Below are 16858 nucleotides of genomic sequence, written 5' to 3' on the forward strand. Positions count from 1 at the left end.
CTTGGTCCTACACCAGCACCCCACACGGCCTGACCCTGCACCAGCACCACACCACACACAGAATGAGGAGCAGCTAGGCCTACCCATGCTTTGGCAAAGAGACATACAGACCTCAGTTCCAGGTCTGTAGACACTGAAACTGCCTGTGAACTGGATCTGGCATAGTCTGGGAGCCACGAGAGATAAACACACCGAATTCAGTCAAAAGGCAGACTATGAAAGGACCTCGTAAGGAGGCTCCAACCTATCCCAGCTGCAATCTGCAGACAGGCCTGCTAGCCCCGGGACCCAGCAAGAGACATCCCCAGTACACACCTAGAGTGCCTGAGGGACCCCTGTACTTGGCTCCAGCTCCCCTAGTCTCGGTCCACAGCAATACAACTGGCACAGGACACTCCTGTCTCCACCTCAGAAGATCTTGAAACGGCTCCAGCCTCCAAATGCAATCAGGAAACAGTCCTGCCCGCCAAGCCATCTAGCAGGAGACAAGGCCACCTGTGTCTCCACAGCCAGGTCTACAGACCTCAATCCTGGCTGTAGGACCTGAAACAGCCCTGGGACTCAGTTCCAACCCCTCTCAGCCACTGTCCAGGGCCAGTCCCGCCAACCCAGGAACCCATCAGTGACCAAACAGGAGCCCTCCCGAGGACCCAGAGGGAGCCACACCCATCTGTGTATATGGTAACGGTCGTGCTGTCTGAGGACCCAACTGTGGACACTGAAGCAGACCCTTATCCCAACATCCTACAGAAGAATGTACTGGCACTGGAGGCAGTACCGCCCGACAAGGGATGGACCAGACAGGATCCATACCAACCCCAGCCGCTGGAAACAAGACCAGCCACGGATTCCACCACAGACCTAGCAACAGCTTTGAAACTGGCTCCAACCAAGCATCGGCCAAGGGAAAAGACAGGAAAAGGTCTTTATCTGCCAAAAACCAGTGTAAAGACTAGAAAAGAAGGTTCTTCCTTCAAATGCAGACACCACGGAAATGCTACTCAGATCATGCAAAACAGGCAAAAGGACAACACCACAGAAAACCAATAAAGGTCCAGTAATTTACCCCAAAGAAATGAATACAGATCTACAATTTGTTACCATCTTACACTTAATGAAATTTAAGAGAACAAAGGAAGGCAACTAAATGAAATAATACGTGAACAAAATTAGAAATTTAATAAACAGAAACCACACACAAAAAAATCCTAGGGCTGAAAAATACACTGAAAAATTCAGCACAGGTCTTTAGTAACTGCCTTGACCACGGAGAAGAAAGAATCTGAGAGTGAAGGGAGATTATCTGAAATTAGCCGGTTATAGGAACAAAAAAGTGAAGAAAGCCTATGTGAATTACAGGACACCACCGAACAAGTGAATATCCCATCACAGGGGTTCCAGAAGAGAAAAAGCAGGAGAAAACTTATTTAAAGAAATAATAACTAAAAAGTCCCAAATCAGGAGACAGATATGGATACCCAGCAACAGTAAAATCCAAGAACCCTAAACATGATCAACCCAAACATGCCTCTAAGTTAGGCACTAATCAAAATGTTAAAAGTCAAAGATAAAGAGGGAACTTTGAAAACTGAGGGAAAAAAAGACTCCTTGTATACAAGGGGCACCCTCAGGCTACCTGCAGACTCTGGAGAAACCCTGCAGGCCAGGTGAGACTGACAGGATACATTAAAGAGTGAAAAGACAAGAACCACACTAAGAATAACTGCAAAACTGTCCTTCAGAAAATAAGAAAAGGTAAAAACATTCCAGACAAAAGTTGAGGGAGTTATTCACCCTAGACCTGCCCCACAAGTAATGCTAAAGGGAGTTGGGCAAGCTGAAGGGACACTCAGTAACATGAAAACATATACAAGCACACAACTTACTGGTGAAGGTAGACAATCAGTCAAATTCAGGATTCCCTACCATGTAACCATTCCTCTGGTATAAAAGCTAAAGGACAGTAATAATAGTTAAGTATAGCTAGGAGCACCTGAGTGGCTCAGTCAGTTAAGCATCCGACTCTTGACCTCAGCTCTGGTCTTAATCTCAGGGTTGTGAGTTCAAGTTCCATGATGAGTGTGGAGCCTACTTAAAAAATAACTAAATAATACCTATAGCTAAAATAACTTGAATAGATACAAAATAGGAAAAGATATAAAGTATGGCATCAACAGTGTAAAATGTATGGTAAAGATAATAAAAGTGTAAGTTGTTACCAGCTTAAAACAGACTTACATCTATACTTTGTTTTAGGTTAAACCTCATGTGAACACAAAGAAAAAACCTAGAATAGATACACAAAATGTAAAGAAAAATTAATTAAAAGCATACCACTACAAAAAATAAATTAAAAAGAACTGCAGCCAGAGAGGAAGAAATGAACAAAGGAATTCAAATGTCTTCACATTACCAGTAATGACTTTAAAATGTAAATGAACTAAGTTCTCTAACTAAAAGACACCGAACAGTTGAATATTTTTTAAAAAACAAAAAACAAAAAAGAATGCAAAAAAAGAATGAACTAAGCCCATGGTGGGCAGAAAGAAGACAATATTAAAGATTAGAGCAGAAGTAAGTGACACAGAAACTGTAAAGACCATAGGAAAAAACAGTGACACTAACAGTTGTTTTTGAAAAAATACACAAAAACATGACAAACCTCTAGCAAGACTAACCTAGAAAAAAAGACTCATACAAAATTATAAATGAAAGAGGACACATTAAAACACATCCAAAAATGCAGAAGATCCTAAGAGACTACTGTGAACATTACAAACTAAACAATCTATACAAAATGGATAAATCGCTAAAAACCTACAAATTAACCACGAATGAAATCAGGAAAACATAAAATATCTGAACCGACCAATAACAACTAAGATGACTGAAGCAGTAATAAAAACCTCACAACAAAGAAAAGTCAAATATTAGATGACTGAATTCATGAATTCTACCAAATATTTTAAAAAGGATAACACCAATCCTTCTCAAACTCTTTCAAAAAGATGAAGAGAGGGAACAATCCTAAACTCATTTCATGAGGCAGCATGACACTAAAGATAGATAAGGACACTACACGAATAGGAACCACAGGCCAATATCCTTAATGAACACAGACACTAAAATTCTTGGGGACGGTGAGGGCTAAAATGGCAGTGGAGTAGGAGGACCCCAGGCTCATCTCATCCCTCCAACACAACTAGGTAACTATCAAATTATCCTCCATATCCAGAAATCAACCTAAAGACTAACAGAACAAACTCCACAACTCAAGGGAGAGAAGAAATCACAACTGAGGAAGGTAACAAGTGTACAGACGTGGTTTGGTGGGGGGGGGGGGGGATGGGGTACGCGGGGTCGGGGGGGGGGGGCGGGGGGGGGGGGCGGGGGGGGGGGGTGGTTGGGCATGGTCGCAGAGAAGGGAGAGAGAGAGAGGGGAACACACAGGTGAATGCACAAGGAGAATGTTTCCCCAAAGCCACTGGCTTGGAAAATAAGAGGGGCTGATTTTCATGAATTCTTACCACCAGGAGGGCTTAAAGCCTGGAGTTTCAAAGGTCAGAGGGCTTGACTGAGATGGAGCCCCTAAGAGTTACCTGGGGAGAAGGCAGGCAAACAACCTGGAGGCAGACAGCATGGAAACAGGATCTGAAAAATGCCTGGGGCACGTGGCTTACCTGTGAGGCAGCATTCTGGGAGACAGGGGAAAAAGCAGCCAGCTCCCTCCCAGGGGAAAAAGAAGCCAGCTGCTGCCATTTCCCTCCCCTGCCTCTCAGCATCAACAGAGAGCCACCTGCAGTAAACAGCACAGCGCCCACACTGGCTGCCTAACCTGCTTACACCAGATCCCACGCCCCTGCGCTCTACCAGTACTACCCTTCTCAGTCAGGTTTGCCTCAATCCCAGTGTGGGCAACTCCTTCCTCAGAAGACAGACAGAAACACCTGCCCACACCACACAGAAAACACCCACCCACACCACATCTCCGAACCAGAGAGCTCTGCAGAGCTTTAGTTCCAATGGAGGTGGTGACAGGTCTCACTTCACAAGCAGACCAGAGTAAACATCGTTAGAACTCGCTACACTCAGGCCAGGGACCAAACGCTGCCCACAGCCCTGCAAGAAATATTAAAGGGGACTCTGAGTGGAAAGAGAGACCAAAAGTGACAAAGATAACAAAGGAACAGAGAAAACCTCCAGAAACAAAGTAATAAAAAAGCACTGAATTCCTATTTATTGACAATTATTCTGAATGTAAATGTACTAAAGTCTCCAGTAAAAAAAAAAAAAACAAAAAACAAATAAGGTATCAGAATGGATTAAACAACAACAACAACAACAACAACACACAAGACTTGTCTATATGCTGACTATAAGACTTTTGGACCTAAAGACACCTGCAGATTCAAAGCAGGATAGAGGGGCGACTGGACGGCTCAGTCGGTTACTTGGCTGACATCATGATCTCACGGTTCATGAGTTCAAGTCCCACGTCAGGCTCTGTGCTGACAGCTCAGAGCCTGGTGCCTGCTTTGGACTGTGTGTCTCCCCCTCTCTCTGCCCCTCTCCTGCTTGTGCTCGCTCTCACTCTCGCTCACTCTCAAAAATAAATAAAAAAACATTTAAAAAATTTTTTTAAAAAGTGGGGATAGAGAAACATTTATCATGCAAACGGCGTCTAAAGAAAACGGTCTAAATGTCTAAAGAAATGGTAGCACTACTTACATAAAACTAGATTTTAAACAAAAGACTGTAACAACAGATGAAGAAAGGCATTATATCATAACAAAGGAGACAATCAACAAGATGACAACTGTATATATTTATGTCCCCAACACGGGAGCACCCAAATATATAAAACTATTAATAACAGAAAAGGACTCATTGATTATAGTTCTGTAATAGTAGAGGGCTTTAACACCCCACTTACATCAATGGACACATCATCTAAACAGAACTATATGTTAAATATTATTTAATGTCAAATTGGTATCCATACAACACCCAGACCTCATCCCAACAGGTGCCCTCCTCAATGCCCATCACCACTTTCCCCCTCTTCCCCACCCCCCATCAACCCTCGGTTTGTTCTCAGTATTTAAGAGTCTCTTAAAATACACATACTTTTCAAGTGCACATGGGACATTCTCCAGAAGAGATCAGATATTAGGTCACAAATCAACAAGCACAAAAAAATGAGATCATCATGCATGTGTTCTGACAACACTGCTATGAAATTAGAAGTCAACCGCAAGAAAAAACTGAAAGACCACAAATACATGGAGGTTAAAGAACATGCTACCAGGGGTACCTGGGTGGGCTCAGTCGGTTAAGCACCCAACTTTGATTTCAGCTCAGGTCATGAGCTCACAATTCTTGAGATGGAGGCCTGTGCCTGCTTGGGATTCTCAGTCTCCCCTGTCTCTGCCCCTCCCCCCTGCTCATGCTCGTGTACTCTTCCTCTAAAATTAAATAAACGTTAAAAAAAAAAAAAAAAAAAAAAGAACATGCTCAAGAAGCAAGAAAAATCTCCAACATACAACCAAACATTACACCTAAAGGAGCTAGAAAAAGAACGACAAAGTCTAAAGGCAGCACAAGCAGGGAAATAATAAAGATCAGAGCAGAAATAAATGATATAGAAACTAAAAAAATTGAACAGATCAATGAAACCAGGAGCTGGTTCTTTGAAAAACTTAATTAAAAGTGATAACCCCCCAGCCAGACTTATCAAAAAGAAAAGAAAGAGAAAGGACCTAAAAATAAATAAAATCACAAATGAGAGAGGAAAAAGAACCAACACCACAGAAATACAAACAAGTATAACAGAATATGATGAACAACTATATGCCAACAAATTGGACAACCCTGAAAGAAATGGATACATTCCTAGGAACATATAAACTACCTAAACTGAAACAGGAAGAATAGAATACTTGAAGAGACCAATAACCAGCAAAGGAATTCAATCAGTAATCAGAAAACTCCCCACAAACACAAGTCCAGAGCCAGATTGCTTCCCAGGTGAGTTCTTACCAACATTTGAAGATGAGTGAATACTATTCTTCTCAAACTATTCCAAAAAATAAAAGGGGAAGGAAAATTTCCAAATTCCTTTTATTAGTCCAGCTTTACCCTGATACCAAAATCAGACAAAAACTCCACTAAAGATAATTACAAGCCAATGCGCCTGATGAACATGGTTGCAAAATTCTCCACAAAATATGAGCAAATCAAATCCAACAATACATTAAAACAATCATTCACCATGATCAAGTGAGATTTATTCCTGGGTTGCAAGGATAGTTCAATATTGACAAATCACTCAATTTGATACACCACATTAATAAAAGGTAAGAACAATATGATCTTTTCAACAGATACAGAAAAAGCATCTGACAAAATATAACATCCATTCATGAAAAAAGCCTCAATAAAGTATGTTTGGAAGCAATACAACTCAACATCATCAAGGCCATATATGAAAATCCCACAGCTACTATCATAATCAAGGAAGAAAAACTGAGAGCTTTCCCTCTATTGTCAGGAAGACAGGCATGTCCACTCTCACCACTGTTATTTAATACAGTACTAGAAGTCCTAGCCACAGCAATTAATCAACAAAAAGAAATAAGTCATCCAGATCAGCAATGAAGAGGTCAAACTTTCACTATGTGCGAATACCATGACACTCTAGATAGAAACCCAAAAGACTCCAGCCAACAACTGCTAGAACTCATACACAAGTTCAGTGAAGTCACAGGATACAAAATCAATGTACAGAAATCCGTTGCATTTCTATACATCAATAATTAAAAAGAAAGAAAAATTCAGGAATCAATCCCATTTAAAATTGCATCAAGAATAAGATACCTAGGAATAAACCTAACCAAAGAGATTAAATATCTATACTCTGAAAACTATAAAATACTGATGAAACAAACCGAAGATGAGACAAAAGAAATGGGAAAACATTCCATGCTCAAGGATCATTAAAAACAAATATTGTGAAAATGTCAAAACTACCCAAAGCAATCTAAACATTTGCAATCTCGGGGCGCCTGGGTGGCGCAGTCGGTTAAGCGTCCGACTTCAGCCAGGTCACGATCTCGCGGTCTGTGAGTTCGAGCCCCGCGTCGGGCTCTGGGCTGATGGCTCGGAGCCTGGAGCCTGTTTCCGATTCTGTGTCTCCCTCTCTCTCTCTGCCCCTCCCCCGTTCATGCTTTGTCTCTCTCTGTCCCAAAAATAAATAAAAAACATTGAAAAAAAAAAATTTTTAAAAAAAAAAAAAAAAAAAAAACATTTGCAATCTCTAACCACAAGAGACCCCCAATAGCGAAAGCAACCTTGGAAAACAAAAAAAAAACCAAAAAACACAAAAAAACAATACTGGAAACACCACAATTCCGGACTTCAAGTTCTATAACACAGCTGTAGTAATGGAAACACTATGGAACTGGCACAAAAGTAGACACATCGCACAATGAAACAAATAGAAAACCCAGAAATGGACCCACCACGATATGGTCAATTAATCTGTGTCAAAGCAGGAAAGAATATCCAATGGGAAGAAGAATGTCCCTTCAACAAATGGTGTTGGGAAAACTGGATGGCAACATGCAAAAGAATGAAACTGGACCACTTTTTCAGCCAAACTAAATTCAAAATGGATGAAAGACTAAAGTGAGACAGGAAACCATGAAAATTCTAGAGAACACATGCAACAACCTCTGACATCTGCCATACCAACTTGTTAGATATGTCTCCTGAGGCAAGGAAAATAAAAGCAAAAATAATCTATGGGGACATCATCAAAAGGCTTCTGCAAAGGAAGCAATCAAAAAAACTAACAGGCAACCTAAAGGAGAAAATGTTTGCAAATGACGTTATCTAATAAAGCTTTAGTGTCCAAAACATATAAAAAAACTTGTAAAAAAAAAAAAAAAAAGAAAAGAAAAAAGGCAGAAGACACCTGGGTGGCTCAGTTGGTGAAGCGTCCGACTTTGGCTCAGGTCATGATCTGGTGGCTTGTGGGTTCGAGCCCCAAATCAGGCTCTGTGCTGACAGCTCAGAGCCTGGAGCCTGCTTCAGATTCTGTGTCTCCCTCTCTCTGTCCCTCCCCTGCTCACACTCTGTCTCTCAAAAATAAACATTAAAAAAAATTTTTTAATGGGCAGAAGACATGAATAGACCTTTCTCCAAAGAAGACATCCAGATGGCTAACAGACACATGAAAAGATGCTCAACAGCACTCATCATCACAGAAATACAAATCAAAACCACAATGAGGTATCACCTCACACTGGTCAGAATGGCTAAAATTAACACAGAAAACAACAGATGTTGCACTGATGATGGTGCAAAAGCAAACTGGTGCAGCCACTCTGGAAAACAGTATGGAGGTCCCTCAAAAAGTTATAAATAGAACTATTCTACCATCCAGCAATTGTGCTACTAGGTATTTACCCAAAGGATACAGACACACTAATTCCAAGGGATAGATGCACCCCAATGTTTACAGCAGCACTATCAACAACAGCTGAATTATGGAAACAGCCCAAGTGTCCACCAACTGATCAATGAAGAAATAAGATGTGGTATGTATACGTAATAGAGTATTACTCAGCCATCAAAAAGAATGAGATCTTGCCATGTGCAACAACATGGAAAGACCTAGAGTGTATTATGCTAAGCAAAGTAAGTCAGAAGGACAAATATCGTATGGTTTTACTCACGTGAAATTTAAGAAACAAACAAGAAAATGGAAGAAAATAAACAGACAGCCAACCAAGAAATAGACTCTTAACTACAGAGAACAGACTGATGGTCACCAGAGTAAGGGTGGGTGGGGGGATGGGGAAAACAGGTAATGGGGATAAGCAGAGGGACACTTGCTATGATGAGCACCGGGTGATGTGTGCAAGTGTCGAATCACTATACTGTACACCTGAAACTAGTGTATGTTAATACACTATTCGTATGTTAAAGGGAATTTAAATAAAAACTTAAAAAAAATTATCAACAAAATACTACCGAACTGAATTCAACAGCCTATTAAAAAGATCACATATATGATGAAGTGAGATTCATCCCAGGGATGCAAGATAGTTCAACATATGCAAATCAGTAAGCATGATAAACAACATTAATAGAATAAAGGATAAAAAGCACATGATCCTTTCAATACTCAATAGATGCAAAATTTGAGAAATCTGAATGTGAAAGTCAACACCCTTTCAGAACAAAAGTTCTCAACAAATTGCATATAGAAAGGACAAACATGGACATGGAAGGACACAACATGAAAGCCGTATATAACAAACCTGCAGCTAACATGCTAAATGGTGAAAAGCTAGAAGCTTTTCCTCTAAAATCAGGAATAAAACAAGGGTATCCACTCTCACCACTTTTATTAGTACTGGAAGTCCTAACCATAGCAATTAGACAAGAAGAGAAATAAAAACGAAGTTTTAATTGTGTATGTTCGAAGATGACATGATCTTACATATTCAAAATCCTAAAGACTCCAACAAAAAAGTTACAATAAACAAATTCACAAAGCTGTAGAACTAAAAAGTCACATTTCTATACACTAACAACATAGTATCTGAAAGAAAAAAATCCCATTTATAGTAGCATTAAAGCAACTGTATCTCAATGAAACAATAAAATACTTAAGAAAAATATTTAGCCCGGGGGGTTAAAGATCTGTACACTGACACGGATTTAAAAAAACAAATAAACAAAAAACCGGAAGACAAAAGTAAGTGGAAAGATATGCCATGTTCACGAACTGGAAAAATATTGTTAAAATATCCATCCTACCCAAAGCCATCTATAGAGTCAATGCAATCTCTATCAAAATCCCAATGTTACTTTTTCACAGAAATAGAAAAGAAAAATTCTCAAATTCACCCCAAACAGCCAAAGCAATCATCAGGGAGGAAAAAAACAAAAACAAAAAAACAAAAAAAAAAAACAACCAAGCCTGGAGGCATCACACTTCCCGATTTCAAACTTAATCACAAAGCTAGAGGAATCAGAACAGTATGGTATTGGCATGAAAGAGACATCTAAGGCCCATAGAACAGAACAGAGAGCTCAGAAAAAAAATAAATTCGTGCATATAGTTAACTAATATTTCACAAGGGAGCCAAAAACAAACAGGGAAAAGCGAGTCTTTTCGACAAAGTGCTGGGAAAACGAGAGACTCATATGCAAAAGAATGAAACTGGACCCAAACCTTATACCACCACAAAAATTAACTCGAAATTGATTAAAGAGTTCAATATAAGCCCTGACACCATACAACTCCTAGGAGGAAATACAGATAAAAAGTTCCCAGACACTGGCTGTGACCAGAATTTTTTGGATAGGACGCTAAAAGCACAAAAAACAAAAGCAAAAACCAATCAAGGGCACTGTATCAAACTAAAAAGTATCTGCAAGAAAGTATCCGGAAGTATGTGAAAGAAAGTATCTGCAAACATGTATGAGAGAAGCGGTTAATATCGAAAAGTATATGAACTCCCAGAACTCCAAGGCAAAAAAAAAAAAAAAAAAAAAATTAAACATGGGCAGAGGAGCTGAAGGTATTTTTCCAAAGACATACAGATGGCCAAGAGACATATGAAAAGATGCTCAACATCACCAATCAATGGGAAATGCAAATCAAAACCACAATGAGGTATCACCTCACACCTGTTGAAATGTCTAGAATCAAAAAGACAAGAAATAACAAGTGCCAGCAAGAATGTAGAAAAGGGAACCCTGGTGCACTGTTGGTGGACATGTAAATTGATGCAGCCACTGTGGATAACATCATGGAAGATTCCTGGAAACGTTACAAACACAACTTCCCAATGATCCAGCAATCCCACTTCGGCATATGTATCGGAAGGAAATGGAATCACTCTCTCAAACATTTATCTGCACTCCCGTGTGTACTGCAGCAGGATTCACAACAGCCAATTCATGACGACCTCTAAGTGTCCATCGACAGATATGAATACAGAAAATGGAGGCACACGCACACAGCGGAGTATTATTAACCCATAAAAAAGAAGGAAACCCTACCGTTTGCAACACGGATGGACTTTATCAGAGGAGTATGCTGTGAGGATCTGATGAACGGTGTATTGGCGACAGCTGACAACACTGTATTACACACTCTGAAGTCACTAAAAAAGTAACCCTTAAATGCTCCTATCTCACAAAAAAACTAAAATTATGTGAGGAGACCAATGTGTTCATCTTCATGTGGCTCAACTGTGCACTTCACACCCTAGACTTACATGGTGCTGCATGTCAATTACATCCCAATAAAGCTGAGACGAAAGGGATGAAGCAGTGAACATTTCTAAGGCTGAGGACAGATCAGTGCATTTACCGAGCTGGTGGTTCTTGGTGACCATGACAAGAACAGCCTACAGTCGAGTAAGCTGAAGAAAAAATGACAAAGAAGAGCGTAAGCTCAGATTAAATTCTTCCTTTGTTGTAAAAGGAAGCCAAGAAGTGAGACAACAGCTAGAAGACAACACAGGTGCAAGAAAAGGTCCTCTTAGGGCGGTGATGGCAGAGGAAGTTTGCACGATGAAGTAAGTAACTTGGAGACAGAAAGGGAAGATCACTGCCCAAGCCAAGATCTTAACACCGGCAGCAGGTCTGAGATACGAGGACAAAGGCCAAGTGCAAGAGCTGGCCTCAGTTCTTTCAAGAGGGAATGGACAGGAGACGTTAGGATGGACTGCGGACGCTGACTCTGCTAGGGGAGACGGAGTTCTCTCTGCACCCATGAAGCAAGGCTATGAGCTGCGAGGAAGTCAGGGAAGAGGGTGTCGAAACTTAGGGAGAGAGGCAATGCCATTTTCTGAGGGAATCACGGCAGGGCGGCCCAAGACCACTCGGCCCCGGTAGCTTTTCCAGTTCTAACATACAGGAAGGAGTTATCATGTCAAACACCAATTCCAAATCCTCAACAACCCTCCCATGTCATGGTTCCCAAGACCCATATGCATCATGGTCACCTCATTAATTCTGACAATATTCCTTTCAGTGGCGTGCCACCAACAGAACACCCCTTTCTCAGTGCAGGGCAGAAACCATGGACTGTCACCTTCACTATTTTGGACACACTAACGTATGTAACTTACGTATGTTAACTAAATGCCTATCCTTGCACTAGAATACTACATACCTCATAAATAACTAACATGTAGCGTAAGTCTTCCATCATGTCAACTGACCCTTTTCAAAAACACCAGCTCGTGGCAAGCTTCCCCTCTACGGAGGGCGTATTGCTCACACCTCTAATCTGGTACCTGTGAGCTACCTGTGATGCTCAGGTCTCTTCTGCAGGTGTCTGGTCTCCCCAGTTGCAACGTCAGCACTTTAAGAACAAAGATTAGTATACCTGCCAGAATCTTCTAAAAGGGTCATGAATCTTAGTAAATACGTCATATTTGTTAACTTCCCCACACTTTTTCCTATGTCCTTATAAATCAAATTCTCTTTACATCCTTTCATGTTTAACATTCTTATAAAAATGTCCATTCTATATTTGGAATATTTTCATACATACTTGGTGGATCAGTATTTTCATCTCCAGGAGTATCTGAGGTTGACAAAAGCTACGAAACAAAAGAAAAATTAATAGGTAAAATCGGAACTCTCAAACAACCTTGAACAGTGCACCATTAAGATCAGTGTACCTTAAGTAATGTACATAATCATCTGACAACTAGATAATTTATAAACTTACTTTGCTTTGTTTCACCTTAACCATCATAAAAATCCCCGTAAACTTCACCTACTTCCAAATTAAAGTTCAAGTATTTCTGTAGTTTCAGGAAAGGAGGAACAAATATGAATGGCTTCTCATTCCACTGAAAAGGTGTATTTCAGCTAGGTCACTGTCAGTGATTCCAAACTCCTAACAAGTTGGTTGGTTTGTTTTTTCTTGAAAAGACAGAGGAAACACTACAGATCCTCCTCCAATTGCACCACAAATCTGTACAGGGGCAGAATGATTTTTCAAAAGACTAAAAGCAAAAAACCTTTTCTAAAAAGCCTTGAACAACGTAGTTACAAAAAGTAAAATTACAGATCTCACTAATTGGATATAAATTAACCATAATTTACAGGAAAACAGATGTAAATATTATTCATAATAATTTTTGGTCATTATTATTTAAGAGAATTCAGTGTTGCCAAATATAACTTACTCACCTGCTCAAGAAGGTGAGGGTATCGAGCTTGAATCTCATCAACAAAATCCTGCCCCTTCATGCGAATCAAGAACTCACACCTAAAAAAAAGGAGAAAAATTACTTTTAACAAGTATTATATACCAAAAATATAACCTGATCATTCTAGACAAGTGGCTTTCAAACTCTGTGTCCCCGAGTATAAATATTTTACATCACAACACAAATATGTATGCATTTGTACATATCAAACAGAAAAAAAAAATCCTCGTATAACACTAACTCTTACTACGTATTGATGCATTCTGGTATTTTCTATTTAACCACATTAACACACAACAACAATGAAAGGGTCTGAAACTCAAAGGGAGCACAAGGTAAACCTTGAAAAATGCTGTTCTGGTCAGTTCACTTTTGGGGTTTCACATAGTTACAGAAACTGTAATTTGGTATTTCTAAGATATAGTCTTTCACAACAAAGTAACTAATGATCTTTCTCCAGGGTCCGTTCTTCCATTATATGTGATTACATGTGAAGCACAAACCCTCCCTCCAAAAAATACGCAAGTATTTCTATCTACATACAGTGTCTCCCAAATTCTTGCTTACAAACCACAACTTGTTAAAGAAGTTCCCAGTAACCTGCATTCCATTCCTTTTGTTTTTCAATAAATTGGTTCTAAACAACTCAATATCCATTTGCAAAAAAAAAAAAAAAAAAAAAAAAACCCTCCATCTTTGTTTGCCATACTACAGGCAAAAGTCAACTAACAAAGAAACACAGAACTAAGCTTTAACCCTAAGGCAATGTAACTTCTAGAAGAAAAACAGTAGAAAATTCTCTTGTCCCTAGGTCAATTAAGACTTCTTAGCAAAGAGATCAAAAGCATAATCCAGATAAAACTGAAGAACTACCATCCTTAAAACCCACTGTTAAAACAATGAAAAGACCAGCCACAAGCTGAAAGCTGGCAAAACACTCTTGATAAAGAACTTGTACCCAGAATTTAAGAACTTTTCAAAGCTTAATAATTAAAAAAAAAAATTAAAATGGGCAAAAGATTTGGACATTTCACCAAAAGACATATGTAGATGACAAATAAGAAGCTCATCATCATTAACCATTAAGGAAATGCTCGCTGAAATCGCAGCGAAATACCACGACATACCTCCGAGAACGGCTAAAATAAAACCACCTGCTGATACCAATCGCAGGGAAGAACATGAGCACCTGGGGATCTCCCACACCGCGGGCGGGCTTCCGAAAACAATAGAGGGGTTCTCAGGAATTTAAAACTTGCCATACAACTCACCAATCTCACGCCCAACTACCCACCCAAGCAAAAGGAAAACGTATGTTCCCAAGTGTTTACAGTGGCTTTATTCAGTATCGCTCCACGGTGAGAAAAACCCAAATGCCCTTCACCTGGTGACTGGGTAAAATCAACAGACATCATCCAGGCTTGCTCAAAACTTAAGTTTATTGTCAATGAGATAAAACAGCTGGTTGTCACTATGTTCTCGGTCTTCACACGGTTTTAAATTATTTTTATTCTGGGACCAATCAATTTATATTCCTGATGATTACAGCAGGAAGTAAAATGAACCCTGGTTAACGTATCTCCCCTCCTCTAATAAATTTGATAAAGACAGATTTGTCTTAGTCACTGCTATGTCTCCCGTATCTACAATAGCAACCAGCAGGCACTCAAATATTTGACGAATGAACCGTTACAATACAGTGATTAGCAATTAATCCATTTTGGTTTCTCATTTACTGAGATTAAAGGTTATCCCCAATTGAAATTGCTGTTTTCAGACGGTTTACTAAAAGCACCCTGTCTTTTCCCTTATTTAGCCATCTAAAAACACAAATGACAGAAATAAACCAAGGTTTGGTTTGGTTTTACTTTATAAAGGACAAAATGCAGTAATTCAAACACTGGAACAGGAAAGCTGTTTTTGTTTTTTTCATACAGTATTAAATTTCAAATTACGTGTACACAACCCCCTGGAGCTAGGCATAATCAAATCATTTAAAATTCTGACAATATGCTTTTTCCTACATACGTAACTTAACCAAGATATAGGTCACTTTGAGAGTCAAAAAGTCAAATGTTCTATTATGAATTTAAAGATAAAATTTTAAAACACAACTTTTAACAATGTACTGATCCATAATAAAATATTTCTTACTTCAGGTTTTTTACTGTATCACACAAAAATGACAAAAGGATGTTTCAATTTCTTCAAGGGGTTCAAGAGACGACTCATTACTGTGAAAGGCACTCACAGGTCACAACACTGTGCTGTGCAATCCCACCTACATGAGGTAACTAGCTCAGTCAGATTCAGAGACAGGAAGGAGAGTCCTGGTGGGAGCAATGGGTACAGATGACAGCTTGGGAAGGTGAGAAAATCTGGAAATGGAGGGTGGTAATGACGAGGAACGATGTGAATGCACTTAATGCCACAGAACTACAGACTTAAAAATGGTAAAAATGGTAAAAGTGATAAATTTTGTTATGTGTTCTTAACCACAATGTAAAAAAATTGTCTAATCCAACGCCCCCATTATAGAGATGAGGACAGAGTTTCAAATGGGTCACACGACGTCCAAGGTCACACAGCTCCTCAAAAACGAAAAATTTCTAGTTCTATTTCCACTAACAACAGGGCCTCTCAATTCTTTGTAGGCGACAGTATAAAACAAGAGACACCACTAGAGACACCGTGACTAACAGGAGATGAGCAACAGATCACAGATAACCCGTAAAGGGGGCACCCGGGGGGCTCAGTCAGTAAAGCATCCAATGTCAGTTCAGGTCATGCTCCCACGGTTCCGGAGTTCGAGGTCCCGCACTGGGCTCTCTGCTGTCAGCACAAAGCCTGCTTCAGATCCTCTATCCCCATCCCTCTCTGCCCCTGACCAGCATATTCTCTCTCTCAAAATAAATAAATACAGTTTAAAAAAAATAAGATAAACCGTAGAGAAAAAAATAATTTACAATCATAACCAAACTCAATCAGCTTTTATTCTATGTATTTTTAGGTCTTCTCTAAATCATCTTACGTCCCTTCTTATTCTTTTTCCTTTTTTCCTATGTATGTTCTTTCGTGCTATTTTACATATCCTTGTAATCCTTAAGATTTCTTTAAAGCAAAATGGGAACCTCATAAATAAAACGCAGGGCCAAAATGGTAAACCAATCATCAAGAGTAAGTTAAACTACATCCTGAATACATGGCTTACAAAAGAAGAGAACATTCTGAACCACTTTTCATCAAAATAATTAATGCTAACTAACATTCGGGGTTTTAAAATGTTCCCCAATGGCATAAAAGCAGCTTTGATATACTGAAACGTAAACATAAACCACTCAAGGACGTCTACCCCTTGTAAGCACAGGGTTTTGTGCAGAAATACCTTTCAGAAGAATTACCTTGGAAACCACTTGGCGTGCTCCACCCACGGGTCGTCTCCAGACTCCCAACACCTTAAGCCACCATCACAACAAAAGCATTTGACGTCATCATTGCGACCTAAAGAAAACAGACCGAAGTTCAACATGCAGGTTCTAATACGTAAACAGAAGTGAACTGGAGAAAACACACAGCTGTGCTAGGCTCTCACCCACGTAATAGAAGCC

At 39.7% G+C, this 16858-nt stretch overlaps 1 protein-coding gene across 1 annotated transcript in view; it reads right to left on the reverse strand.

Moving 5' to 3' along the window:
* Positions 1-16858, reverse strand: part of BIRC2 (baculoviral IAP repeat containing 2) — a 23422-nt gene that overhangs the window by 5928 nt on the left and 636 nt on the right. The window contains exons 3-6 of the mRNA XM_049641309.1: positions 16843-16858; positions 16652-16751; positions 13231-13309; positions 12584-12632 (exon numbers count right to left, since the gene is read on the reverse strand). The exon at positions 16843-16858 is cut by the window's right edge and continues 5 nt beyond it. Of these exons, the coding sequence (XP_049497266.1) occupies positions 12584-12632; positions 13231-13309; positions 16652-16751; positions 16843-16858 (244 nt within the window). The remainder of the gene's footprint in view (positions 1-12583; positions 12633-13230; positions 13310-16651; positions 16752-16842) is intronic.

This window comes from Panthera uncia, chromosome D1 (assembly GCF_023721935.1).
Source record: "Panthera uncia isolate 11264 chromosome D1, Puncia_PCG_1.0, whole genome shotgun sequence".
Lineage (NCBI taxonomy): Eukaryota > Metazoa > Chordata > Mammalia > Carnivora > Felidae > Panthera > Panthera uncia.